The sequence below is a fragment of the Lachancea lanzarotensis genome, scaffold LALA0S09, assembly GCF_000938715.1.
Source record: "Lachancea lanzarotensis genome assembly LALA0, scaffold LALA0S09, whole genome shotgun sequence".
NCBI classification, from domain to species: Eukaryota; Fungi; Ascomycota; class Saccharomycetes; order Saccharomycetales; family Saccharomycetaceae; genus Lachancea; species Lachancea lanzarotensis.
The window spans coordinates 157689-183568 of record NW_019212887.1 but is presented as its reverse complement, the minus strand read 5'-3'; the positions used below and the strand labels follow the sequence as shown (position 1 = coordinate 183568).

General features: G+C 43.4%; 11 protein-coding genes across 11 annotated transcripts; 6 read left to right on the top strand and 5 right to left on the bottom strand.

The window, feature by feature from the left end:
• Positions 1 to 245: 245 nt before the first annotated feature.
• Positions 246 to 5291, top strand: GCN2 (LALA0S09e02124g1_1; the record flags this gene model as incomplete). Its single annotated transcript, XM_022770665.1, has 1 exon — positions 246 to 5291. The coding sequence occupies one exon, from the start codon at positions 246 to 248 to the stop codon at positions 5289 to 5291; it is 5046 nt and encodes a 1681-aa protein (XP_022629983.1).
• Positions 5292 to 5505: 214 nt separating this feature from the next.
• SRB2 (LALA0S09e02102g1_1) lies at positions 5506 to 6223 on the top strand (the record flags this gene model as incomplete). The annotated part of the gene is made up of 2 exons (XM_022770664.1): positions 5506 to 5516; positions 5596 to 6223. 2 exons carry the CDS (start codon positions 5506 to 5508, stop codon positions 6221 to 6223), a joined length of 639 nt encoding a protein of 212 aa, XP_022629982.1.
• Positions 6224 to 6272: 49 nt separating this feature from the next.
• On the bottom strand, positions 6273 to 7370 carry RTT103 (LALA0S09e02080g1_1; the record flags this gene model as incomplete). Its single annotated transcript, XM_022770663.1, has 1 exon — positions 6273 to 7370. The coding sequence occupies one exon, from the start codon at positions 7368 to 7370 to the stop codon at positions 6273 to 6275; it is 1098 nt and encodes a 365-aa protein (XP_022629981.1).
• Positions 7371 to 7569: 199 nt separating this feature from the next.
• Positions 7570 to 10836, top strand: HRQ1 (LALA0S09e02058g1_1; the record flags this gene model as incomplete). The annotated part of the gene is made up of 1 exon (XM_022770662.1): positions 7570 to 10836. One exon carries the CDS (start codon positions 7570 to 7572, stop codon positions 10834 to 10836), a length of 3267 nt encoding a protein of 1088 aa, XP_022629980.1.
• Positions 10837 to 10913: 77 nt separating this feature from the next.
• SRP101 (LALA0S09e02036g1_1) lies at positions 10914 to 12674 on the bottom strand (the record flags this gene model as incomplete). The annotated part of the gene is made up of 1 exon (XM_022770661.1): positions 10914 to 12674. One exon carries the CDS (start codon positions 12672 to 12674, stop codon positions 10914 to 10916), a length of 1761 nt encoding a protein of 586 aa, XP_022629979.1.
• Positions 12675 to 13957: 1283 nt separating this feature from the next.
• On the top strand, positions 13958 to 15541 carry LALA0_S09e02014g (LALA0S09e02014g1_1; the record flags this gene model as incomplete). Its single annotated transcript, XM_022770660.1, has 1 exon — positions 13958 to 15541. One exon carries the CDS (start codon positions 13958 to 13960, stop codon positions 15539 to 15541), a length of 1584 nt encoding a protein of 527 aa, XP_022629978.1.
• A 95-nt stretch (positions 15542 to 15636) lies between these two features.
• Positions 15637 to 16908, bottom strand: BCD1 (LALA0S09e01992g1_1; the record flags this gene model as incomplete). Its single annotated transcript, XM_022770659.1, has 1 exon — positions 15637 to 16908. One exon carries the CDS (start codon positions 16906 to 16908, stop codon positions 15637 to 15639), a length of 1272 nt encoding a protein of 423 aa, XP_022629977.1.
• Positions 16909 to 17745: 837 nt separating this feature from the next.
• On the top strand, positions 17746 to 18380 carry VMA10 (LALA0S09e01970g1_1; the record flags this gene model as incomplete). Its single annotated transcript, XM_022770658.1, has 2 exons — positions 17746 to 17748; positions 18039 to 18380. 2 exons carry the CDS (start codon positions 17746 to 17748, stop codon positions 18378 to 18380), a joined length of 345 nt encoding a protein of 114 aa, XP_022629976.1.
• Positions 18381 to 18756: 376 nt separating this feature from the next.
• Positions 18757 to 20694, top strand: MSC7 (LALA0S09e01948g1_1; the record flags this gene model as incomplete). Its single annotated transcript, XM_022770657.1, has 1 exon — positions 18757 to 20694. The coding sequence occupies one exon, from the start codon at positions 18757 to 18759 to the stop codon at positions 20692 to 20694; it is 1938 nt and encodes a 645-aa protein (XP_022629975.1).
• Positions 20695 to 20755: 61 nt separating this feature from the next.
• On the bottom strand, positions 20756 to 21466 carry RRF1 (LALA0S09e01926g1_1; the record flags this gene model as incomplete). Its single annotated transcript, XM_022770656.1, has 1 exon — positions 20756 to 21466. One exon carries the CDS (start codon positions 21464 to 21466, stop codon positions 20756 to 20758), a length of 711 nt encoding a protein of 236 aa, XP_022629974.1.
• A 276-nt stretch (positions 21467 to 21742) lies between these two features.
• On the bottom strand, positions 21743 to 25507 carry SSD1 (LALA0S09e01904g1_1; the record flags this gene model as incomplete). Its single annotated transcript, XM_022770654.1, has 1 exon — positions 21743 to 25507. One exon carries the CDS (start codon positions 25505 to 25507, stop codon positions 21743 to 21745), a length of 3765 nt encoding a protein of 1254 aa, XP_022629973.1.
• Positions 25508 to 25880: the final 373 nt, after the last annotated feature.

The window sequence follows — 25880 nt, the reverse complement described above, 5'->3', positions numbered from 1 at the left end:
CGTATGCGTAACCGATACATGTATGTTTCGTAAGACACTACCCATTTCTGGCAAAGGGCCTTCAATGCTTTAACGAGTGTTCAAGAGAGCTCTCATCCATCCAAAACAAAGAAATAAGCTATTTATTTGTCGATTATCGCGCCTGTGAGCCCACCAAAGAGCCGGCAGAACTTTGATAAGTGCCTTGTGTGCTGCGTCTCGGGCGATTTTAATGGATTCGCACAATACTAGCAAGCCCTACTACAATGCCAAGCGGAAACCTGAGTTTAGATCAAGACTATGAGATACAGAAGAACGAATTGGAGGCAATCAGATGCATTTACATGGACGATTTTGTTGACAAGACAACTGTGAAATCTTCTTGGGATAAGAGACCTCTAATTGAATTTCAGATCTCGTTGAGGTCCACAAATCAAGAACCCGCTGAATCGTCGCTGACTTTGGATGTAACATTACCAGCTAACTACCCTCAACAAGCTCCCATTATCAAGTTCATAAATGTGAAGAATGTTCTCGGTAGCTATTTGACATCACTTCAGGACGATATTCGGATAATACACCAGCGTTCAAAGGGCAGAGAAGAGATCATATTTGAGATCACATCGCTGGCGCAGGAAAAACTGGACGAGGTACAGGCTAAGGCAAATATGCAATCGCTCGAGGATGACAGATTACAACGTATTGACGAGGAGCGGAAACGATTGGAGGAAGAAGAAATGAAGCATCAAGAAGACGTAGAAGAAGAGAGGTTGAAGGAACAAAAACTGATCGATGAGATCGTTCAAAAAGAAATAGCAAAAAGGCACGATGACGACTCTACTTTCCATCATGAAAGTATTATCGATCTAAATCCACCGACAGACTGGGTCACATCTGGCGAGGCCTACATTTTTCCCAAAGTTGTGAGGGCAAAACTCCCGAACAATTCATTTTATAAATTCAAAGCTGTCGTAAACCCAAAGGAAATAGACCTAGGAGCAGACCTTTTAGGATTCGCACGACATGCACTTGTCAAGCCCTATATTCCACCAGACTCGCCATTAGCCAATGCCCTGACATCCTCTGACATGATGGTCAACTTCTTTTACTTGTTAACAGAGGTTACGCTAGATAATCCTTACTTCAACACAAGCAATGGGAAGCGTGATATATCTAACTTGGAAAAAGAGTTAGAATCCCTGACGCGAGTCACACATGATAATGTCAACAGACTCTTCGCTTTCGCTGTTGAAAGGGTAGGAAGAAGTAGCGGCAGTTATGCTTGGAAAATCAGAATATTAAGCGAGTACTCCCCTATGCTCCTAGTTGGTGAAATTGTCGAATCCGTTGGTTTCGTTAATTTAGCTACGGCTCGCGGTTGGGTGCTCAGAATTATTGAAGGATTAGAAAGTCTTCACAAGCATGGTGTGGTGCACAAATGTATTTCTCCCAGAACAATAAATTTGGCCAAGGACGCGGATTTCGGAACAACGGTTCCTAAGCTAATGCATGCCGGCTATGGATTTACGATTGTTAGTCTTCTTTCCACCCACCCCAATAAAAATGGACCCAAGCTCGATTTCGTGGAACAACCCTGGAAGGCGCCCGAGCTGGTCAAATTCAATAACAGTAAACCCCAGCGAAAGACCGATATATGGCAACTTGGTGTTCTGTTTGTCCAAATTATCAACGGAATGGATACAGTTGGAAATTTCAATTCTCCGCAAGACTTTTTGCACAGTACGCAGATGAATGACAGTCTTGCGGATTTTCTCGAAAAGCTTCTGGAGCCCGATACCAAGAAGAGATGCGGCCCGCTGGAATTAATGCCCATCAGATTTCTCCGAACTAACTTGGATCCTTCAATCAACAAGTTAGGCTCCTCCAATCAAGGCTCAAATACCTCTCTTGCTTTGGCCGGTAGAAGAAATTCACGTTCAAGCACTTCTCTACAATACCTCACTGAAGGAGTTAGAAGGCGAAGCTTCAATGTCAAATCTCGATATCTTTCTACAAACCCCGCATACAGCTCAAGGTATGCCACTGACTTTGAGGAAGTTGCTTTACTGGGCAAAGGTGCATTTGGTCAGGTCGTCAAAGCGCGAAATGCTTTGGACAGCCGATACTACGCGATAAAGAAAATAAGACACACAGAAGAAAAGCTGTCATCGATCTTAAGTGAAGTTATGCTTCTGGCTAGTCTCAATCATCAATATGTTGTTCGATATTATGCAGCCTGGCTTGAGGAAGAACCGAATGTGGAAGAAGTTATTGTTTCAAGTGATGAAGACTACGATTCAGAATGCTCTGATTCCAAACTAGAAGCTCAATCTTCGTCAAGTGCCTTCAAAAGTAATACACTGGGTCAATCTGGAAACGCAAATGATGGATGGGATTTCTTCTCAAATTCATTTCAGAATTCGAATTATCCAGAAATTGTTTTTGCCAATGAGTCTAGCGACACAGAGGAAAGTTCGGATGAGGAGACGGGAGAATCATCATCTGAAAGTTGTGTCACTGACGAATCTAACAACAACAGCATTGGCTTTACGACGAAAGAAGGAGGGAAGGGCCGTCAACCGAGTTTTTCTGTCAGCTCACAGAAAGATCTTTCCAGCAAAAGGCACCGTACTAGAACAGCCAGCGTCAATGCTGGAAAAAAAGTTCGAAGTACTCTCTTTATTCAAATGGAGTACTGTGAAAATCGCACACTTTTTGACCTTATACATACCGAGAATCTGAGCTCTCAAAAGTCAGAATATTGGCGACTTTTCCGCGAGATATTAGACGCGCTTGGCTATATCCACTCCATGGGCATTATTCACCGGGACCTCAAGCCCATGAACATTTTCATAGATGAATCGAAGAACATCAAAATCGGTGATTTTGGTTTGGCTAAAAACGTTCACAGATCTGTGGACCTCCTACGTGCCGATGCACAAATAAGTGCAGGAAGTACTGATGACCTTACTTCTGCCATCGGAACAGCTCTGTATGTCGCCACCGAGGTTCTTAGTGGGAAAGGGGACTACAACGAAAAAATCGATATGTACTCCCTTGGTATTATTTTCTTTGAGATGATTTATCCTTTTGGTACTGGAATGGAAAGAGTGAATGTACTCAAGATGCTGCGAACACCCGAAGTTGTATTCCCCGCTGATTTTGATGGAAATAAGCTGGCAGTCGAAAAGAAAATAATTAGGGAGTTACTAGACCATGATCCCAGCAAGAGGCCAAATGCTCAAAAGCTACTCCGTAGTGGGCTACTTCCTGTTAAACATCATGATGATGTCATGCGGGACGCATTGAGAAATTTAGCAGACCCGTCATCTCCCTGGCAACAACAAGTCCGAGAAAATCTATTTGCTCAGCCCTACAGTGTCACAAATGATATACTCTTTGACAACGGTAAGCCAACGTCCACTCCTTTTAACCAGCTTCTGAAGTCACAAATCATGGAGGAGATAATCAAAATATTCAAAAGACACGGTGCGATAGAAAATAGCGAGACTTCCGTGATATTTCCCAAAGCGCCAATTTATTCGACTCAGAATGTGTATGAAGTTCTTGATAAAGGTGGTTCTGTTCTCCAGCTGCAGTACGACTTGACTTATCCCATGGCAAGATTCATTGCAAAGGGACCTAATTGTGTCAGCAAGCAGTACCGTGTGCAACATGTTTATCGCCCACCACTACAGACGCACACAAGTGCCGAACCACGTAGATTTGTGGAGGTTGACTTCGATATAGTATCGCAGTCTTCAGCAGAAACACCGTTTCATGATGCTGAAAGCATAAAAGTTGTGGATGAAATCATCAAGCGACTTCCTATTTTTGGAAAGGTCAACACAGTATTCAGCGTCAATCACGCTGACATCTTGGAAAGCATTTTTGGCTTCTGTGGTATAGACAAGGCACAGCATTCACTGGTCTCACACATGCTCTCTCAAGTAGGCTTTGCAAAATCTTTCAAAGATGTGAAAAACGAGTTGAAATCGGTATTGAACCTTTCATCCACGTCTCTGAATGACTTAGAGCTTTTTGATTTTAGGTTGGACTTCGAAAGTGCCAAGAAAAGGTTGCACAAAATTATGGTGGATAGCTCCTACCTGACAAAAGTGGACGAATCCCTGCAGTATATATCAAGGGTGCTAAGTTTTTTCAAGCCGCTGAAGGTGACAAGAAACACATTGCTATGTCCCTTGAGCAACTACAATTGGTCGTTCTACAGGGGAAACATCATGTTTCAAGCAGTGTATGATGATGAAAGAAGCAGAAGCTTGATTGCTGCTGGGGGTAGATATGACAAATTGATATCAATCATTGCTAGACCCTCTGGTGGTAACATCAATAGTGTGCAAAGAGCTGTTGGATTCAATTTAGCGTGGGAAACAATTCTGATGGTTGCTCAGAATTATTTCAAGTTGGCTGCTGGAAAGAAAATCAAGAAAAGAAGCTCATTTTTGAAAGATTCAGATCTAGACTGGAAACCTAAACGCTGTAATGTTATGGTGTCTAGTTTTTCCAGCCATATTCTTGATACCATAGGGGTGGAGATCCTCAATCAATTATGGAAGGCAAACATCAGCGCAGATTTTGTGCGCAACTGCTACACAGTCGACGATGTTGTATCGATAGCTCAACGAGATGGTGTTGATTGGATTATTTTCATCAAACAGCAGATGTACTCAACTTCCGCGCACAAGCGCAAATACAAACCTCTCAAGGTCAAAAAGTTAGACGCAGAACTCGACGTTGACCTTGATTTTGATGAATTTCTATCTCTTTATCAACAAGAAACTGGCCCAAAATCCAATTCCTATGAGCCTCTGCAGCTGCATGACGGGGGCTCGACCTTGTCGGAGGAAAAAAGATGGGAGGAGCCTGAGAGCATTGAAGGAAGTCTTGACGGCAGCAGTAATGCTTCTTTTCAAGGACATGCTCAACAAAAAGTGGTCTACATCCCGAACATGGCTACGCGTGCCAAGAAGTCCAACAAAAAAGACAAGTGGGTCTATGAAGACTCTGCTAGGATTGCATCGCGTTCTATCATTTCCAGTTTGTCGACGGCGCCCATTTTCTCCGTTGATGCCATCAGGGAAGAAACACTTGAAATTATTTCAGTGACTTCATTAGCCCAGAAAGACGAATGGCTTCGCAAGGTTTTTGGTGCTGGCCAAAACTCTGCTCCGCGTAGTTTCGCCACAAGCATCTACAATAGTTTGTCTAAAGAAGCATCGAAAGGTGGGAAATGGGCAATCGTTCATTGCAATAAGACAGGCAAGTCCTGCGTCGTTGATCTACAACGCTAATCTTCAAGACCACAAAAGTTCCTAAATCTTTTCAAGGATGTGCAGAGCTGTTGCTGGGCAGCAGTTCGTTTCCAGATGTTTTCTCAAGTTGCCGAGTATTTCTATTTCACCGTGTCATGTGCAGAAGTCTAGTGCACTACTCTTAAAGTAAAGCGTCTTCTTAGGTGATGATCTTCACTACATCATAAACTAAGCTATATAGAGATAGAACAACATGAATTCAACGTAAGTCCACACTCATTAGAGTTAATAACAGGTCTATTCCATCGATCGCTACTAACCAGCTTTCCAATTTTTGATTTAGCGTAATATTCATCGAGCGATCAGCTCCAGCGACCATCACCGACTTCTACGACGTTCTGGCCAATGACTTGATCTCGGTTAAGGAAAAGTGGTCGTTTGAATTCAAAACTTTTCGTTTTACGGTGAAGAATCTACCACCAGACAGTCCAAGGCTCATGCATTCCATAACTTTTAGCCATCACGGAAATAAGACCGTAACTATCAAAAATAAGTCAGCAGTAGTGACATCGACAAATCCCGGAGACATTCCTACATCGCTTATTCTGAATGGATGTTCTTCGCGTTCAAGTGAACCATTTGACCACCTTCTCACGTCAAAACTTTCGAATCTGTGGACCCAAAGGCAGAGCATTAAAGGTGATTTCGGTAGTACTTATCAAACGGCCGAGCTGATTATAAGAGCAACAAATGTGTTCTCATATGGTGGTTTCAAGGGACTGCTTATCGAACTGGAATGTGAAGAAAATGTCCAAGACACTGACTTTGAGCAAAGGGTAGCGAAAATACGAAATTACTTGAAGGAAATGGGCATAGAGGACTACAAGATATGCGGTGACTCTATAGATCCGTTGATGAAAAACTATGCATGCAATTTGGCGTTTCAATATGTCAAGGTTTTAGAATTTTAACGTTTCATTATATGTTTATAACCCTAGTAGAGATACAACACAACTAGTACTAGCTTGCCAATTTACTCAGTAAATCCTGGATACTAGAAGTTACAGCCATGGGCGAGTTGACTGCCACTTCAGCTGGTGTAGGCTCGTAAGTAGCAGGATCTGCGGATTCTGATCCTTCTTCCAAGCCAGATTGAGCCTCCACTGCCACGGTTTTCAGTCTTTTGGCATCGTCTTTATCTTCGATTGACTGCGTGGATGACTTACGCCTTCTTCTTCCCGCAGTGTCCTGCTCGTCTACATCACTCTTGTCTGTATCACTGTCGCTTCCGTCGCTGGGCTCGTAAACAGGCAGAACCTCGTCTTCTACTGGCGCGGATTGTAAGCTTAGAGGGTCTTTCGCTGCAATTATGGCGTTGATTTCACTGATCAAATTCTGGTCTTGCTGCAATTGTTCATTTTGAAAGTCTAGCAATACCTGGAGCTCTTTTATGGCCTTTTCTCGATTTGCTACCGACAATTGCAACGCATCTTTGGCTGTTTGGCCGATTTTTTGGATCGTTTTGTAATTGTCGGTGTACACAGCACTGGTTGGGTCCAAAGCCTCCACTGATGAGTCGAATCGAGTTTTGCTGGAGTTGACATCCGCTTGTGATCTGGTGAGCTGATCAAAAGTCTCCACTACCCTTTGAAGTTCAGGTGTTAATGCTGCAGATGACGACGACGTTAACGACGAAGACGACGAGTGATGGGGTGCAGCGTTCTTCAACTGTGCATATATTTTCTTCAGCACTGAATCCGAAAAAACCTGTCTTTGTTTCCAAATATCCACCACACGGCGTACCTTTTGCCGCATTTCTGAGCTTAATTCTGGATATACACGACTCAAAGCTCCAGGCATGATTTCTCCAAATGCAACACCCACTTCGCTAACACGCTTGTGTTTGGCCTGTTGGACCACGTCGTTGGCCAGATATATCGCGAGCAGCTTTCTGCGAGTATTAATGGTCGGTTTGCTCACAAATGTGTCCCAAGAGGCCGCTATTTCTTTGATATTCTTATGTTGTCCAAGCACCCATCGAGAAGCTCCCACAATCGAATCCTGAGTCTCATCCAACCCGTTCAATTTCGTCACCAATCGATCCTCTGAAAAGCTCATTTTTGAACACACTAAGACTAACTGTTCAACGGTCTACTTTCAGTTGCTTGAAGAGTCTAGAACTGGTTTGTTCAAATGGTTCAAGTTCACTAGTTTGACTAGATGTAATACCACTATAAACTCATCTATCTCATCTCATCATCACCTAACCAAAAGCTTAGGAACTCAATGACCAAAGACCACAACCATAAGACCGGAGATGGGTCTAGAGGATGGTAAAACCCTGGATACAAATGATACGTCTGGAACGGAGACTAATTGGGAGGACGACCCGCGGTTCAAGGAACTAAGGACGATTTTTTTCAGATTAAACACTTTCTACACATTTCTAATGGCTCGCAAACATGTCGTCAGTACCTTTGATACTTTACGCAAACCGATTGAAAAAGACATCAAGCGTGAACTCGAGCCTTTGGACTTGGCCAAAATTGCTTATTTGCTGCCCAGAGATGTGGTGTTCAAGTACGTGGATGTTAACCAATTTCACACTGAGACCAAACAATTTGACTTCAACAATGGTGGCCATCAACAGAAAGGTGGCGATATATTCGAGCTGAAACCGGAAGTCAACGAATTTGAGGACGGAAGTGATACCAGCGATGACCAGGTCTTGGTTTTCGAATTTGTCGATGGAGATATGTCTCGAAAACTGTCGCGAGCGGAATTCAAGACACAGGTAAAAATGCCGGAATTCTCACCGGAAGCAATGCGGAAAATGATCACACGCAGAAACGCTATCTTCAAAACTAGTCTGATGAAGTTTTTACGTCGTTTTCGGAAGACTGCCGAAAATCCTTGGATGGTTCTGGACTCAGAAGCATTAACGCTGGTACCGCAGAAAAAGGAATATAATGACCCTATAGAAGCCATGGTAGAGGCAAGAGGTGGCAAGGACCAAGCCCGGGTGCTGGTTGATGCAGAAAACAATTCCACAAGACTGACCATGCCGATACTCTTGAAAAAATTGGAAATGTCGGAGCTCTATAATAATCAGATTGTAAGCCACATGGTGCTGGAAGAACGATGTGCCAAGCTTGCTAAACTAGACTTTGAGCTGGCACCTGGCGCACTCGATGCATTTGAACACAAGACTTTTTATTCGCATCAAGCGCATGCTCTGAACGCGATACATGCAGGTGAAAACGTCATCATCACCACATCCACCTCGTCAGGTAAGTCGTTGATATACCAAATGTCGGCCATCGACCAGCTACTCAAGGACCCACAATGTACTTTCATGTACGTGTTTCCAACAAAGGCCTTGGCGCAGGATCAAAAAAGAGCTTTCCAAGTTCTACTGTCAAGAATACCGCAACTATCTCACGTAATTGTTGACAACTATGACGGAGATACAGAAGAGGATAAACGTGGATATATTCGCAAGAATGCAAGAGTAATTTTCACCAATCCGGACATGATTCACGTCAGCATATTACCAAACCATCCCAACTGGCGCCATTTCTTGATGCATCTGAAACTTGTTGTCGTTGACGAGCTTCACATGTACAAGGGACTCTTTGGATCCCATGTTGCTTTGGTGCTGCGGCGGCTCGCACGACTGGTGAACGGATTTTATGACAACCATGCGGTCAAATTTATATCTTGTTCGGCCACTTTGAAGCGGCCTCTTGAGCATATGAGAGGCATTTTTGGCACGGAACAAGTCACCCTTATCGAGGATGATGGTTCCCCAAGAGGCGAGAAACATTTAGTAGTTTGGAATCCTCCCGTTCTTGCCCAGCATGTTCGCAGAAGAGAGAATTTCATACATGAAAGTGCCAAGATTCTGGTACAACTGATTTTAGAAAATGTGAGAACTATCGCATTTTGTTATGTTCGTCGAGTTTGTGAACTATTAATGAAAGAAGTTCGAACCATTTTTCGAGAAATGAACAGGTTAGATCTGCTGAATGATGTCATGTCCTACCGTGGTGGATACTCTCCTTCCGATAGACGTAAAATCGAGCGAGAAATGTTTCACGGAAACCTGAGAGCTGTGATCTCAACAAATGCATTGGAATTAGGTATTGATATTGGTGGGTTGGATGCGGTGCTAATGTGTGGCTTCCCTCTGTCCTTGGCAAATTTTCACCAGCAGAGTGGGAGAGCTGGTAGAAGAAACAGAGATTCTTTAACTCTTGTGGTAGCAGGTGACTCGCCTGTTGATCAGCATTACGTTGCACACCCTGAACTCCTAAAGGATGGAGGCACAGAATCATTCCAAGAGCTTATCTTGGATTTCGAGAACGTCTTAGTTCTCGAAGGTCATATTCAATGTGCTGCGTTTGAGTTGCCAATTGTTATAGAAAGAGACCAGGCATACTTTGGTAAGGACATCTTAACTAAAACCTGCGAAGAGAGACTGCATCATGACGCTAACGGCTACCACACTCATAATAGGTTTTTACCGTGGCCGGCAAAGCTGGTTAGTTTAAGGGGATCTGAAGAAGATCAGTTTGCGGTAGTAGACATAACGAATGGAAGAAATATAGTCATCGAAGAAGTTGAGGCCTCTAGAACAAGTTTCACTCTCTACGATGGTGGTATCTTCGTCCATCAAGGATATCCTTACCTTGTCAAAGAATTCAATCCCGATGAACATTACGCAAAAGTTCAAAGAGTTGATGTAGACTGGACTACAAGTCAAAGAGATTTCACCGACGTGGATCCTAAAGAAACAGAGCTGCTTAGGTCACTTAAAGAAAGTGATGTTCCCGTATTTTTTGGAAAAATTGTGACCACAATTGTTGTATTCGGTTTCTTCAAGATGGATAAGTACAAGCGCATCATTGATGCGGTGGAAACATACAACCCTCCTGTAATAATCCAATCCAAAGGATTATGGATAGATATTCCTCCAATTGCACTTGACCTATGCAGAGAAAAGTCTTTGAACATTGCAGGTGGGATACATGCGGCACAACACACATTAATGAGTCTTTTGCCAGCTTTCATCGTTGCCGGCGTCGATGAAATTCAAACTGAATGTAAGGCACCTGAGAAAGAGTTTGCGGAGCGGCAGACTCAACGTAAACGCCCTGCGCGCCTTATTTTCTACGACTCAAAAGGGGGAAAGCACGGATCTGGGCTTTCTATAAAAGCGTTTGAACACATAGACGTTATTTTAGAGGGTGCGTTGAAAAGAGTTCAGGAATGTCCTTGTGAAAATGGATGCCCCGATTGTGTGGCTGCAGCATTTTGTAAAGAGAACAGTCTGGTACTATCAAAACCGGCATCATTGATTATACTCCACTGTATATTGGGTCACACACCATCAAGCTTCATCGATGACATCAAAGAAGGGCCGGAACCCAACTTACCAGAAATCAAAATCGAGACTATTGTACCAGCAACAGGGCATGTTAAGTTCTCCCAAGACTTGCAAATTATAGATGTAAGGACCAGCAAAGAATCAGCTAGTTCTATAAAGGTAAAGGAAGAGTCAATACCGACTGAGGAAGAATAAGAAAGGATAATAGTAAAAACAGGATTAGATTGAATTATGATATGCAATTACACTAATATTATTCTATTGGAAATCAACTATGACATTAAAGTATCAACGGCCCATCCGACGCTCAGCGTTCTCAGGTCCGTGTAGGTTTGGCCGACTCCAACGAAGAGGATGGGTATTCCTGTCGCATAGACCATGTTAACCATTGCTCCCAACATGTCACCGACGGTATCACACTTAGAAATAATGAAAAAATCTAGATTTCTTTCCTTGCCAAAGGCAGAATTGAAGTTTTGAGCTTGTTGAACCGAATCAGTCCCTACCAGAGCCTCACCAACCATAATAATCTTGTCTGGTTTGGCTTGATCGGCAAAAGGTTTGAGGGGTGACATAAGCGTAGGATCATTATGTCTTCTACCAGCTGTGTCCATTAGAACAATGTCAAAACTTTGATCGCTTGCGTATTTAATTGCTTGCTTTGCAATTTTGGTTACCAAATCTGAACCTCCATAACCAGCTTCAAAGAGTTCCACAAAATCGTTACCAGTCTTGCCTCTTCTGTTTTTTGAACCGCGTAAATGTGTCTCGTCCGTCAATTGAGCCAAGTTCTCAACGTGAACTCGAAGTTGCTCAACTGCGCCAGATCTAAAAGTGTCGCAAGCAACAATCAAAACTCTAAAATTGTTCTGCAATAGCCAAAATGCGAGTTTGGAAAGATTTGTCGACTTTCCTACACCATTTACCCCGACAATTGAGAAAACATATGGTGCTTTTTTACCGGTATCGCCGATCCTTTGCTGTATTTCCCGTAGTAAGTCAACCGAAACACCAGGTGTTAACAACTCGGTCAAAGCCTGCTGTAAAGAGTCTTTTGCTGTTGTCTCTACCGATGTCCAGTTTGCTGTAGTGGTACCAATTAAATTTTGGGACACCCTGGATGCGAGATGGTCAGCAGCCTCAGGTGCAACGTTCTTGGTAATGAGCTTTTGCTTCAGCTTTTCCAAGACAGTTGTAAGGTCGCTTTGAGATATTGATTTGTTACCAAGCAAATGTTTTTGCAGGAAACTGAAAGCCCCAGTGCTTGCAGTGGGTTTCTCGGCGGAACCGCGCTTGTTTTTACTTAAGAGTTCGTCGATCTCTTTGATGAGAAACTCGCCATTTTCTGTTCTGGTTCCAAAAGCCTTTTCATTCACTTCCGAAACTGCACTTGGTGTAACTTCTGGTGTACCTTCTGCAGAAAAATCAAGTGAAGACAAATCACCTTGAGTGGAACTATCTTCCATGATACCATCTCGGCCCCATTTCCGTGATTTCACATTGATTGCTGATTTTTTCGATGGTGCTTTCAAAGTTTGTGGATTTGCCTTGATAGGTGGTTCCCTAATCTTGGTTTTTGCTGCTTTCACATCGGTAAGCTTCAACTTGAAGTACTCGTCAAACTTAGACATCTGTTCGTCGCAGTCCTGTAGTACCCACGTAAAATTGTGGTGGTTTTTGGGGCCACCTTGTCGACTTGTGTTACGTTCCATGACCTGATAAAGTTCTAGTGATTCCCAAAGATTGATTCCCAAGTCCAGGATTTGCTCAGCTTCACGAATCTGTTCTAGTTCCTGAGCAGCATATGTACAAAGAAACACAAGGGGTGGATGTTTGGAAATATTGCACATACCAGCGAATTGGTCGAGTTTCAAAATGGTGTACTTATGCGAACTCTCATCTCTTCTGGCACCGTTGGTGATTAGTTCAGACACCACTTTATTCACCTGTATCTCAGCCAATCGCTTTCCTTGAGGGCTGAAATTGTACAACACCTGTCCTGAAGGAGTAAAGACAACAAATTGATCAATCATTGTGATCAAAGAGCTAACACGGTGGTGCTTTGGGGCTTTTTTAGGATGTTCGTGTATGTCGAAATGGGTTGATTGATGTGAGAGTTGTTCAAGGCTACGACGATATTGAAAACTATGTCACTTTTGACGTGGTGCTTAAACAAGTGCGGAAGCCTGGCTTCGAAAGTATGACATTGATGAGGTATCAACCATATTTGAATTAGAGCAGCGAATTTTCAAGTTTCTATGTTGTCCTAAAATTAGCTACAATCGATTAGAGCTTGTTGGGCCTGGTAAGAGTAGTCGTTGAAAAATGTCACGTGACGGTGATTCCTACATCTTAACGACGGGGAATACTCTGAATGGGATGTATTTTGGATGCATGGAATAGCTAACTTCATGGAATGTTCACTCTCTTTCTAATTGTCTTGAAAATGGAATGACGGCTGCGTGTTTTCTTTGAAAAAATATCTGGGACTCAGATCACTTTCAGAGAGCCTCAAAAATCACAGAAACCACAAGTAACTAAAACCCCAAAAGTATACCAGGATCCCAACACTTTGACAGCGCTAGTTGACCTTGATCGCGGCTTCGTTTCACCTGTCATCTTCTGCACCGAAACATGGCGACATATTTAAATTGATGTCGTTATGGTACGAAGTGATTTGAGCCAGCTATGGCGACGAAATACGACTACACGCCCAAAGCACACAGAATTCCGAAAGTCCCAGTCGACCAAGCAACTTATTGAGGTCCATGTCATTCGTGGATGCATTCATTTGTTTTATGCGTCGCATCTTTTCGGCGTGAAGAAAACACAGATTTTAATTCCAACAACTCCATAGAGCCAATTTTTGCAAGATTCCAGAGAAGATACTGAGGTATAGATCTCTCGCTCTCGTTGAAATGTAAAACAAGATAACAGGGTCTCTCAATTCAATGGTTTGCTCGACAGTGACAGCATTGACAAAACAGAAAAAAAAAACAGTGAACAAATAAAAAATAAACTGCCCAGTAAAGGCCTGGATTTAGATTCCTCGAGACTAATACAATGTGCTATCCATTTCATGCTAACTGTGATCGAGCACAATGCTCAAAACTCCCGTTTGTAGTTCATCTCGTTAACAGTAGGCAGATATATTAACATTCATCACGTCGAACGACTTCGTAAATAACCATACAAGTAAATCCCAACAGGCCCATCAACTCATTCTCTCCCGTCCATATCCCAATCTGTTCACCCACGAAACCGTTGAATCACTTGATCAGTCGGTGAACAGTGCGTGCAATACCTTACATCAGAAATGGATGATGGTTCGATTCCTGAATTTGATTTCTCGGACATTATAAAGTCCAATGACGCTGCCAAGGCCTCGAACGCATCTCACGATGAACCACAGAATGTAGGGCTTTCCGCCCCAAATGCCCCATTTTTCACAACAGAAAGCAGAAATGCGGTGAAGAAGCGAAAACGGGACCCACAAGTCGTTCATTTGTTAAAAAAAGTCAGTATCCAGACAACTTTACTTTCCGTGATTCTACCTCTTTTTTCGTTATTCAAGCTGATAATCAGTAAACCAGAGTACAATGACAAACTTTTAAAATGTCTTGCTGTGTATATGTTCATTTCACAAATCAGTCTGGGTGCTGGTTATCATCGTTTCTTCACACATACGTCGTTCCAATGTGACCTGAGAGTACAATCCGTATTCGCGATTTTGGGCGGATCTTGTGGGTTAGGATCAATCCTCGATTTTTCAAGCCAACATCTCGCTCATCATCGTTACATAGACACTGAAAGAGATCCGCTTTCTAATGCAGTCAATGGTTCACTCTTCGCTGTATGGGGTCACAAACTGTTCAAAGGAAATCGGAAGTCTGCCAGAGCTGTGCAAGATTGCAGGGCAACTCTAGAGTCGGCTGCTCGCAACATTTGTGGTGAGAAACGGAAAAGCTTCGTCACAACACCAAGCTTCGCACTTTTGCGCTGGCAGCATGAAAATTATGGTGAAATTCTAGTGCTAACTTTGCTACTCATACCATGCATTCTATCTAAACTCTGTGGCTTACCTTTTTTCAGCGGAATATTTTATCTGGGGTTGGTGAGGATGTCTTTGATTCAGCAACAGTGGCTGATTATTGGCGCTCTCTGTCACACGAAACACTTTCCTCTGTCAAAGCAACCATTTGACGATTCCAGGACAGCAATAAACCTACCTCTCAGTTTCCTAGCAGACCTAATCACCTTCGGAGAATCAAATCATAACTTCCATCATGAATTTCCGGGTGATTACAGAAACGGCTTAGGAAAATTCCGGTGGGACCCTTGCAGACTAGCAATTCTTGCACTGTCTTACCTTGGACTTGCAGGCAATCTTCACTACACTTCTCAGGAGCAAATAGATAAATGCCTATTACAGCAGCAGCAGAAGCTTCTGGACGAAGAAAGAGCCAAGCTACAATGGGGAGTTCCCTTAGACAAGTTACCCATCATCCAGCCGGAAAAATTTGTCTTACTGGCAAAGCACGAGTTTGAAACCAAAAGGCGAGCACTTGTGGCCATAGAAGACGTTGTGCACGACGTTACACCTTTTATCAATGATCACCCTGGTGGAGTGGCACTTGTCGAAGCAAGTGTGGGCAAAGACGCCACGCAAGCTTTCAATGGTGCAGTTTACTTACATACCCAAGCGGCCAGAAATCTGCTCAGCACAATGAGAATTGCGGTACTCGGGCGCAGTCGCATGGGTGTTGAACGTACCGTTTGGGAGAAGCATCTGCTTGAAAGTAATAATTTGAAGAGCGACTCTAAGGGACGCGAAATTGTTCGAAACAAGCAGCAGGTCACATTCACGAATAAGAACCATTATGCCGCGGGTGCCGCCTAATGTGTCATTTCCAATTTATCTGTTACTCACTATTTGATTTTAAGTCTATTATTTAAGTTATGCAATTGCGGGGGTTAGAAACGCTATTTTTGGTGCTAATCAGCGAGAAAGTCCAGAGAAATGCCGGGCGTGTAATCGTCTTCGTCATCATCGTCGTCGCTATTGACTTCATTGCCACTAGCTTGGTTGGGTTCAACCGGAGCGTTATTAGTAGAAGGTAGTGAGGAATCGTTTCTAGGCACAGAAACAGTTTTACTCGAAACTTCCTGTGGCTCCTCATCGGAGTCGCTAGACGAGCTACTATTACATGAGTTATCTTCTGAACTTGTTGGAGAAGATTCACCAGAAGACGTAGCCTGAGGTTTCATGCGGTGTTTCTGATCTATCAATGAAAACCCATTGCACAAGGGACTTCCTTCTTGGGAAATGTAAATCGTTGGGTATTCTACGACAACTTTATCTCTGAATAATTCGCCTATGCTTATCGTGGGGTCAAGTTGGATAAGTTTTTTTGAATCTCCGAAGATTTCAAAGTCTCTTGAATACCATTTGATGTAGAATTGCAGGTGAAGCGATAAAATCCAATCCAGTTTTACTTGTTTGATTGTTTCCTGCTGCTGTGGCCCAGTCGGTGTGTTCGTTATGCTCAGGTCAGTCTGGGTGCCAATATCTTGGGACTCTTGTACAGGAATAGCATCGCTATTATCTCTAGTCGTAATGCAATTTTGAGGTGCTTGATCTACGCTGAGATCCCGTCCCTCTGGTGATGGTGATGAGTCAAAAAGTTCGTTACATTTTCCCTGAACAATTTTGCCCACACATTCCGCCAAAGAATCAGTTTCCTTATTTCTATGGCTTGTGTGGTATAATTCGATAGTTCCTTCCGGCGATAAAATGCACCATTCAATTGACCATACAAATAGATCGAGATTTTTGTCCCATCTGCTCTTATTTTGAACCGCTCTTTGCATTCCCTTTGGAAGTAAAGCGCATCTAACACCTCGTCTTATCACATGAGGCTGTGAATCTGATCGCTGCTGTTTCCTGTTATGTGTCTGATTGTTATAGCTATGCGTGGGTGCCAGGGTCCGTTTGTTTTTCTGTTTTCCATCTCGTTTCATTAGTTCCAACTGCCTGTTCATGCCCAAAAGAAAGTTGTAGTCTCTTTGAACCAGCAGGTTACTTCCATCGGGAGTATCTGCAGCTTTTAGCTCTTCACGAGCCAAATAACTCGCGGTTGCACTGGCCGTTCCAGAACAATTGTCTTGGACTTTGTGCATCTTGACACATGCTAAAGAGCAGGTTTTTTTCTGACACTTAGGACAAGTATATCGGGCTGGTTCGACGAGACATACTGAGCAGCTCATGGGGATCATACTCCGAGAGCTCTATGCTGGATTAACTTTCAGGCGATGAGCTAGAATTCACATCGCGATGAGCATAATTTTCAGATTTTGAAAGGCGTCCAGAGGTCGTAATAGTGATTTACCGACTCAAGGCTCGAGTAGATGAATGGTTAGATGACGTCAGTTGTATATACTACGTAAACCATTTGAACTAAGAAACTGTGGTTAGAGGTGCCTTGTGCAGAGACAAATAGTGTTGATCTCAATTGAATCAAGATTTTGTATAGCAACTCTACCACTAATCGAAGTATCTAGCGAAAACTACCTGTCACGTCCATCTCACAGTTATGAGAAAAATAGCTTCAGGAACGAAGTCAAAAGGGTCGTGAAAGTCAAAGTTTGAGGCAAATTGTAAGTAAATGCCCAACTCTACCCCTTTCAACAACATCAAATCAAATTATAATATAAATTTCAGAATATACGCCCCAGTGTACTCTTTCCTGCAGCAACAAAACCAAAATAATATAAGATAGTCAAAAATTTCCAGAAAATGGCTACGATTCAAGCTGTAAGTTCCTAAATTCAAGCACAATCTATATTTCCAATACATTCATTTACATAACCAGTTCATACTCCACAATTTCCTCTGATCAACGTTATAGTCGTCATCACTTCTCTAATTCGTATCCTGACCGTCATATAAAAAACTAATTTAATAAAATGATATGAAAGTTCAAAATCCTGAAAGATACCTTTAAGTTCGATACATTCCTCGATTAACTTGATAGTTTCGGTGTACTAGCTCTGGATATATCAATCGCAGTTCCTGGTAACGCTAGCCACAGGATAAACAACACTATGGTATGTCTAACTTTTCCCCCTTTTCCCACTAATAGGGGTGTTTTCGTAGAGGTGCTGATTTTGGTCGAAAAACGGCATACAGGTATACAACTCTGAGATGAAAAAAGTCCGAAAAGACTTCCAAAGTGTCTAAAGTGTCCACAGTGGGTGGTGTAAGTGAATGGGACTGGGCTTAGACATGGAACCGGACCACGCCAATTTGGTCGTCGTCGTCGTCGTTTTGACTTCAGCTAACCTTCTCTAAGAAATTCAATCTCTCAGTTGTTTTTTACTAACTCTTCCGATTGCAGTCTCAACCAAACGGAATCGCCACGCTTTTGAAAGCCGAAAAGGAGGCCCACGAAATTGTCTCTCAGGCCAGACAGTACCGTCAGGACAAAGTCAAGCAGGCCAAGACCGATGCTGCCGAAGAAATTAATGTCTACAAGCAGAAAAAGGAGCAGGAACTCAAGGACTTTGAAGCCAAGAACGCTGGAGGTGTCGGTGGTCTAGAAAAGGATGCCGAAGACCAGGTCCAAAGCGAAATCAGCACTCTTGAAAAAACTGGCAAACAAAAGAAAGATGCCATTGTGAAGCTCTTGATCGATGCAGTGACGACCCCAGTGACCGAAGTTCACGTCAATGCTGCTTAAGTCCAGTATTAGAAGCTTAGACAGAGTTCAAGGGTTTATCAACACCATGCACTTTTTCTTTGCCGGTCTGTCTACTTAAACAACCCAGAATCAAAGACAAAACGAAATTCAGTTTAGGGACCAACCCGAGGGACGCCAGACGTCCTGATATAGTCGATACATAGCGCTCAAAAATTCATGCTTTTGTCGTGAGAATACCTCAAAGCTACCATAAGCACACGAGTACTTCTAATATAGGACTCATGACATACATTTACCGAAATATAAAGTAAACGGGAAGCCCTCTCTAAGCGAAGACAACATCCTTTATACCTTTCCAACTTCAGCGATCAAAGCTACTTTCTTGAAGCATTGAGCTGGGTGTGCCAGTATTGAAATGTCCCACATCTATTTAAACTCAACCATGCTCCAACAGTTGAACCACACGGTTCAAGAGTACGTGTCAGATTGGATGAGATCTCAAACGCTTCATTTTAACAACACTAAGCTTGTTACCGATTCCACGACTATGAAAACCAATTCAACTACTTTTCTCATCACTATTGTTGCTGCATATATACTGTATCGCTGGCTTTTCCCCGCAATGCAAACACCAACGTCTAAACCTGTGAAGTTCGAGATTCCACTGCCAGAAGCAGCCCAAAAACACTGGAAGGGAAAAAGAATGCATTCAGTGTCTGGCAACTCTACCAATGGCTCCTCAGATGACTCTCAGCGGATTCCATGTCATTGTCCCGCAACTGGACAGGTTTTGGGCTCTTTTTCTTCGATGACAGAGAAAGATATCGACGTATTGGTATCCAAAGCTGCCCAGGCTCAAAAAGAATGGCGCAAAACGTCTTTCGAAGAACGTATCCAATTTTTGGTATCTTTACAAGACTATATTTTAGCCAACCAAGACGCTATCGCCCGTGTTGCGTGCAGGGATTCTGGAAAAACGATGCTGGACGCATCGATGGGTGAAATTTTGGTTACTCTGGAAAAAGTTCAATGGATTATACAACACGGAAAAAAAGCTTTGCAACCTTCCAAACGCCCAGGTCCTACCAACTTCTTCATGAAATGGTACAAAGGGGCCGAGGTGAGATACGAACCTTTGGGAGTTGTTGGGGCACTAGTTTCGTGGAACTATCCCTTCCATAATTTACTTGGCCCTATAATTGCAGCTGTTTTCGCAGGTAACGCAATAGTCGTTAAGTGCTCTGAGCAAGTGGTATGGTCCTCAGAGTATTTCGTCAGCATTTGTAAAAAATGCTTAGAATCTTGCGGCCAAAATCCAGATCTAGTACAACTATGCTACAGTAATCCACCAACCGCAACTGACAATACTGCTAACCATTTTTCGTCTCATCCGCAGCTCAAACACTTGACATTTATTGGTAGTCAACCAGTGGCGCATCATGTTCTTGCAGAAGCTTCCAAAAGCCTCACGCCAGTCTGTGTCGAGCTTGGGGGTAAGGACGCTTTCATTTGTTTAGACTCTGTCAAAGACTTAAATGCGTTATCATCGATCATCATGCGTGGTACGTTTCAATCCTCTGGGCAAAACTGTATTGGTATTGAGAGAGTAATCGTAAGTGCCAAAAATTACGACAAAATGGTATCTATATTAGAGAAGAGGATTAGCAAACTCAGATTAGGCTCAGATATTGACAATTTGGAAGATGTGGATATGGGAGCCATGATATCAGACAATAGGTTTTCACAAATAGAGGCCTTGATCGAAAATGCCGTAAAGCAAGGTGCAAGATTGCTACACGGAGGGACACGCTATAAGCATCCTAATTACCCACAGGGACACTATTTCCAGCCCACTCTACTAGTCGACGTAACTCCTGAGATGGATATTGCTCAAAATGAGGTATTTGGGCCAGTGCTAACCATGATGCGTGGGCAAAACACCGAGGACTGTATTCGCTTGGCCAACTCCGCTCCCTTTGGACTTGGTGGATCTGTTTTTGGAAACGACTACACGGAATGCAATTATGTTGCTGACCAACTACACAGTGGTAATGTTGCCATCAATGATTTTGCCACTTTTTACGTCTGTCAACTCCCTTTTGGCGGTATCAACGGCTCTGGATATGGTAAGTTTGGTGGTGAAGAAGGTCTAACGGGTCTTTGTAATGCGAAGAGTGTTTGTTACGACAAACTGCCTTTTATTTCAACTCAAATTCCGAAACCCTTGGACTACCCGATCAGGAGCAACCGTGCAGCGTGGAAATTTGTCAAGAACTTCAACACAGGCTCTTATACTCGATCTCTATGGGTAAGGATCAGATCTTTACTATCTCTGGCCAAAAATGCCAACTAAAATCACTTGCGAAAGAACAACGACCAGTTACAGGTTTTATATATTTTGATGATAGACACAATTAGCCCAAAACACTTTTCTCGGCCTGTTTAAGAGCTTCTTGAAGCTTCGAAGTGTAGTCCTTATGTATCTTCTCGAGGTCCTGGATGACCTTCTTCACGGAATCATTCTTCTTGTCAATTGTCTTCAATTCCTTCAGTACTTCAGCACGGATATGGCCCAACGAGTTCTTGTTGGCAGAATTTTTGTACTCCTCAAAAACATCCTTCAGCAATTTGCAACTCTGCTTTCGGGTCTCTGTAGTGGGTGGCGGAAGGGCCACCTTGAGTTGCTGCACATTGTTAGGTATTCTTTCTGGGTTCAAATTCAATCCTGCTGCTAAAATGGTACTTATGACAGACTTGGTGTCCTTTGGATCAAACACAGTGACAAGAAGATTATTTCTGCCTTTCATGGACGTTGTGGCGACATCTGTAAATTTGAAGTTTTCTTTTCCAACTTTCAGCTTGTCAAAAATGGTGGGATTCGACGTTCCGGCTTTCAATTCGTTCAGCCTTTTCTTGTGAAGTTCAGTACTTTTCTCGAATGCAGCAGTAGCGCGTTGGATATAGCTGTTAAGATCCACAATCTCGACGACCTCATCTTCCTCGACTTTCTTGCCCTTGCCAGGTTTTTTAACGGCCTTCTTTGCCAGTGTAGTGACACAATGAAGATTCCTGGTTTGGACAAAGAGACCAGTGTGCACACCCCTGTTCAAGCAATTGATCAGCATTGTGAGGTGACCAAATGAACGCCTTCCGCTGACAGGATGCGGTGTTTAGGTATTTGAGCCTTCAATTAGTTCAAAAAGATCAACCTAGACCTGAATCCAACGTCACTTTGCAATAAAAATGATCGCTGCTTGGTAGCATGTAGAACAACTCTAGTAAAGAAATCTCTAAGACGATTGAATAGTTTACATATCAGTTGGCTCGATATATTGAATGAATGCAAAGTTGGTTCTAATGATGATATTAGTTGGTGTTGACCTTCAGAAGGGCGTAATGGTTCAACCTTTACGCGATTGAAAAGGGTTCAGTACACGTACCGTTAGGCATGGTAAGGCCATTCCCACTTCTGCCCGTAATAAAACGGGAACACGGTGCAGTTCTCTGATCTCCTGGATGTTGTTGTCATTTGCTTGTCTGGTGATAACTTCGGACAAAAATCCCAAAAGTGGCTCGTCGACCTGATCGTTCACAGGAAGCTTTAAGGATGGTGGATCAATGTGTAGGTTGCTGAGTTGCCTGGCAAAGTCTTCGGTAAGCAGACCTTGTTTCTCTTGGTCCTTCTGGTATTGCACGGTTGCTATCTCGTTAGAAGCAGACTTGAACTTGTTTCTGATTGAATTACGGTACGACTTAGGATTTTTTTCGTCAGCTGGAACAAATGTGGCACTGTCAACGCCAGCTTGCCAATAGAGTTCAAGAACACGCTCGTTGCCATCGTATTCTGCCTTGGTCAACGGTAATTGATCACCATGAACTCGCTTTTCGATTCCAAATTCGGGAATCAGAACATCGAACGCTGATTCGTACACTTGCAGCACAGTCGCCATAGTCAAAATTTGTCCCGTTGAATTCCCCATGTCATTAATGGTTTTGCACAAGAGTAGATGGATGGCTTGTTCTTGAGCGTGATGAGCACAGTCCTTCTTAAAATTGCAATACTCTGAGGTAATTTTCAAAGAATCATCATCTTCATTGTACGGAAGCCCTGCTAAGACGCATTTTAGTTGACGATGAACAACATGATCGGCATATCTTCTCAAAGGAGCGGTGAAATGGGTATACAGTTGTGAGTTCAAAGCGAAATGGTCAAATTGATCAGAGTCGACTTTTCCTGCAACAAAATATTTTGCACGTCCCAAGCACTTGTATAAAAGTACTTCGACACCAATTCTGGCGTTTTCATCCTTTATCGCAATGATCGAATTCAAAATAGTTTGAGAGTTGGTAACATCAATTTCATATCCGAGCCGTTCGGCCTTCTTTTGAAAAGAATTCAGCTTTGTTGCTATGGGCTTAGATTGTCTTCTCAAAAAGGCAAGGTCTCCAAGCCTCTCATAAACCGTTTGTGCAACAGTGCCATTCACTTGACGCTCAATCTCTGTAATAACTGACGTAGCCATGTCCGCGTGGAAAATGTTGATGTCGGCCTTCACCTTTTCATCATCAAGACTTTCCAGCAAGCAAAGCTCGGGTCTCAAAAGTGCAGTTTGTGAATCTAGGCGCTTACGACAAAAAGCTGTTGCTACCTTCTGAATGGTCGACGCGAATACTGATGGTGAGCTCGAGTCAAGTTGAGTGTTGAGTTCCTCAAACGTAATGTTAGATACCGGAGTAATGATGCTTTCGCCAACCCATGTAGAAGTAATACTGTAGTTCCTGTCGAAGCCATAAATGACCGAAATAGTCGCTGAAGATCTCCCAGCCTTTAGCGTTAGCGCATCGTTAAGGGTTTGTGGCAGCAGGTTAACAACTTTTTGAGGTATAAAAACACTCGAAGACCGCTTTCTTGCTCTTCTATCTAAAGACGAGCCTTCTTCAATATGCGCCGTTACATCAAGAATGTGACAGCCGACCTCAAATGATCCATCTTTGAATGTTCGCAGATGAATCGCTAGGTCTGACAGCGAGCCGGTCTCGTAGACGGCAACTGCGTCATCAAAAACTTTTCTGGCGCTGATATTTTCTTCCGATAAGGAAGAAGGTTGAAAAGTCGTTCTTTCTTTCGAGCGATCTTGAGGATCCAAATACTCATCAGATAAAAAGTTGTTGTCACGAAGAATGGCATCTATCTCGGTCTCGGGTTCATTAATTTCTCCAAGCTGTGAAACCAAGGTACCAAAGGGATGCAGCGAAGTGATCGGCCAACGTTTAATGGAGGCAACAAATAGCTTGTTGGAGTACTTATCGGCACTTTCGACAAAGTCTTTTGGTGCTTGCTCCGTTGGAATGGCGATCAATGGAACTTTTTTGTCAGTTGGTTTGAACCAAACGATCTTCGGTTTGTTGGGCTTGTTTGCATCGCTGTTGGCTTGCTGGGAGGGTCTCAACAGACCAAGGGTACCACTGAAAAGCTGACCAGGAATGCGATCAAGCACTGCAACGACATGACCAGCGTATAAAGGCTTATAGCTATCGCTGATCTCTTCCTCTTCAACAAGCAATAAAGACTGACCTTCGACTTCAACGTCGTCATTTTTCTTTTGAGTAGGACGCTGTTTCAAAGATCCTTTCCTCTTGATGCTGCCAGACTTGGACGGTGAAGATTGATCAGTTTTTTCCCCAGAGTTGATAGAAGTGGAAGAAGTCGATGCGGGCATTGTGCGAGAAGAGGCATCATTGTGATAGTCATCATTACTGTTGAGCGGGATATCCTGTTGGCTGCTGGCGTCTTTTCTTCTCTTTTTTTCCTCTTTTTCTTTCTTTGAACCCCAAACATCGTCAACCATTAACAATTCAACGGCTACAAGATCTCCTTCTAGCGCTCTATTACGGTCTTTAGAACCGCAAATGTACACATCAGCATCAAGGACACCATCAGTGGAGACCCAAGCATCTGATCTATTTTTCTTGTTGACTCTAAGAATTCCACAAACCAGTCTACCTTCTGTGATTAATTCTGGTATATTGGCCTGTGGCAGGTAAGGAGCAAACAGTGATTTCCTACCGTTTTGGTTACCACCGTTATTGTTTGATCCGAAACTGTGAGACGACAAGTTAGAGTTGCGCGAACGATGGCCGGGTTGAAAAACTGCAGGAGGCTCCAAAGCACCGAACCCTGTAAACTCTCTTGATTGAGTTTTCTTGTGCGGAAAATTTGGGTGTTGCTGTTGCAATTGTTGGGGCTGTAGCTGCTGTGTAGATTGATTGCCAGGAGTATTGGAAGTTTGTTGCTGCGAGCGCCAGTTGGCATTAATTCCAGAACTTTCTTTGCCTCTGTTATGAGTGCTTCTGAGAGGAGTGTTGCTAGGCGTGAATTCATCCCGGTTCTCCTTGCTTGCAGGGAACTCAAAATTCTTCTGTGGAGACGTGCTTGAATTCCTTAGTTGGTGAGGTGTAGCGCCACCTCTTGACGATTCTACGGGAGATGGAGGAAACTTGAATCCGGATTGTTCCGCAGTTTCTGAACCAGCATTTCCAACCGGTTCGAACGCATCTGCGTCATCCACCTTGATGGAAACACCACTACTGGCCCTTTTCGCCTGTTCCTCAGCAGCTGCTTTCTTGGCTTCGCTAAGTCCCAGTGAGTGTCTTCTATTATGGCCATACACGCTTGACTGAGATCCCGTCTTACGATGACCTCCGAAAGCCGCACCAGCATCATTGTTGTTACCGTTTCCCTGTGGGTTGCTGTTGTTGTAGTAGCCTGAATTGTTTCTGGAATGCGATCTGCTTCTGCTGTTATGGTTTGACGATGATGGAGTGGCCGTGTTGCTGTACATAGGGTGGGGTGGCTGTGGAACAAAGGAGTTGACGTGGCTTCCTGGACCGCCTCCAGAACTTTGATTTGGGGGTGGAAACCCGGATCCAGGATACTGGCCCGATTGCTGAGCCATCTGTTGCTGCTGTGCAATCAATTGCTGCTGTTGGGCCTGCACAATTTCCAGTTGTCTTTGGAGTGTGAACTGCTCTATCATGAGGTTTGTCAGCTCGCTGGCTGACCTTCTGTGGGCGATATGGATCTGTTTGGGGATGTTTCGACCCCCGGTCGTGGCAACGAATCTGTCACCACCGGAACTGTTGTGACCTCTATCGGACGGGTTCATTTTTTTTTTTCTTTACTTAACAAAACGACCAAAACCGCTTGAAATCCTGTTCCCAAGGTGATGAAAATGCTGGTACCTGTAATGCTATTTCAGTTGTTGATCACCACTAGTTAACGCTCCCGTTTCAATCCCAATCGATGCTTAAAAACAAGTTTCTTCAACCTTTGATCCCTAAAAGTGCACTATTTGGAAACAACGCAACACGTTCAGCTTGCAACGCTCCTAAAAACACGAATTTGGTCTCAAAAAAAACACCGCGACCCGGATTCTGAAGTTCAGATAAGTGACTACAGCGGGCGTTCAATAATAATGAGTGAATAGCAGTCCCTTGTGTCCCTTACAGAGCAGAACTATTCGGGGTCGTTCCAATAGG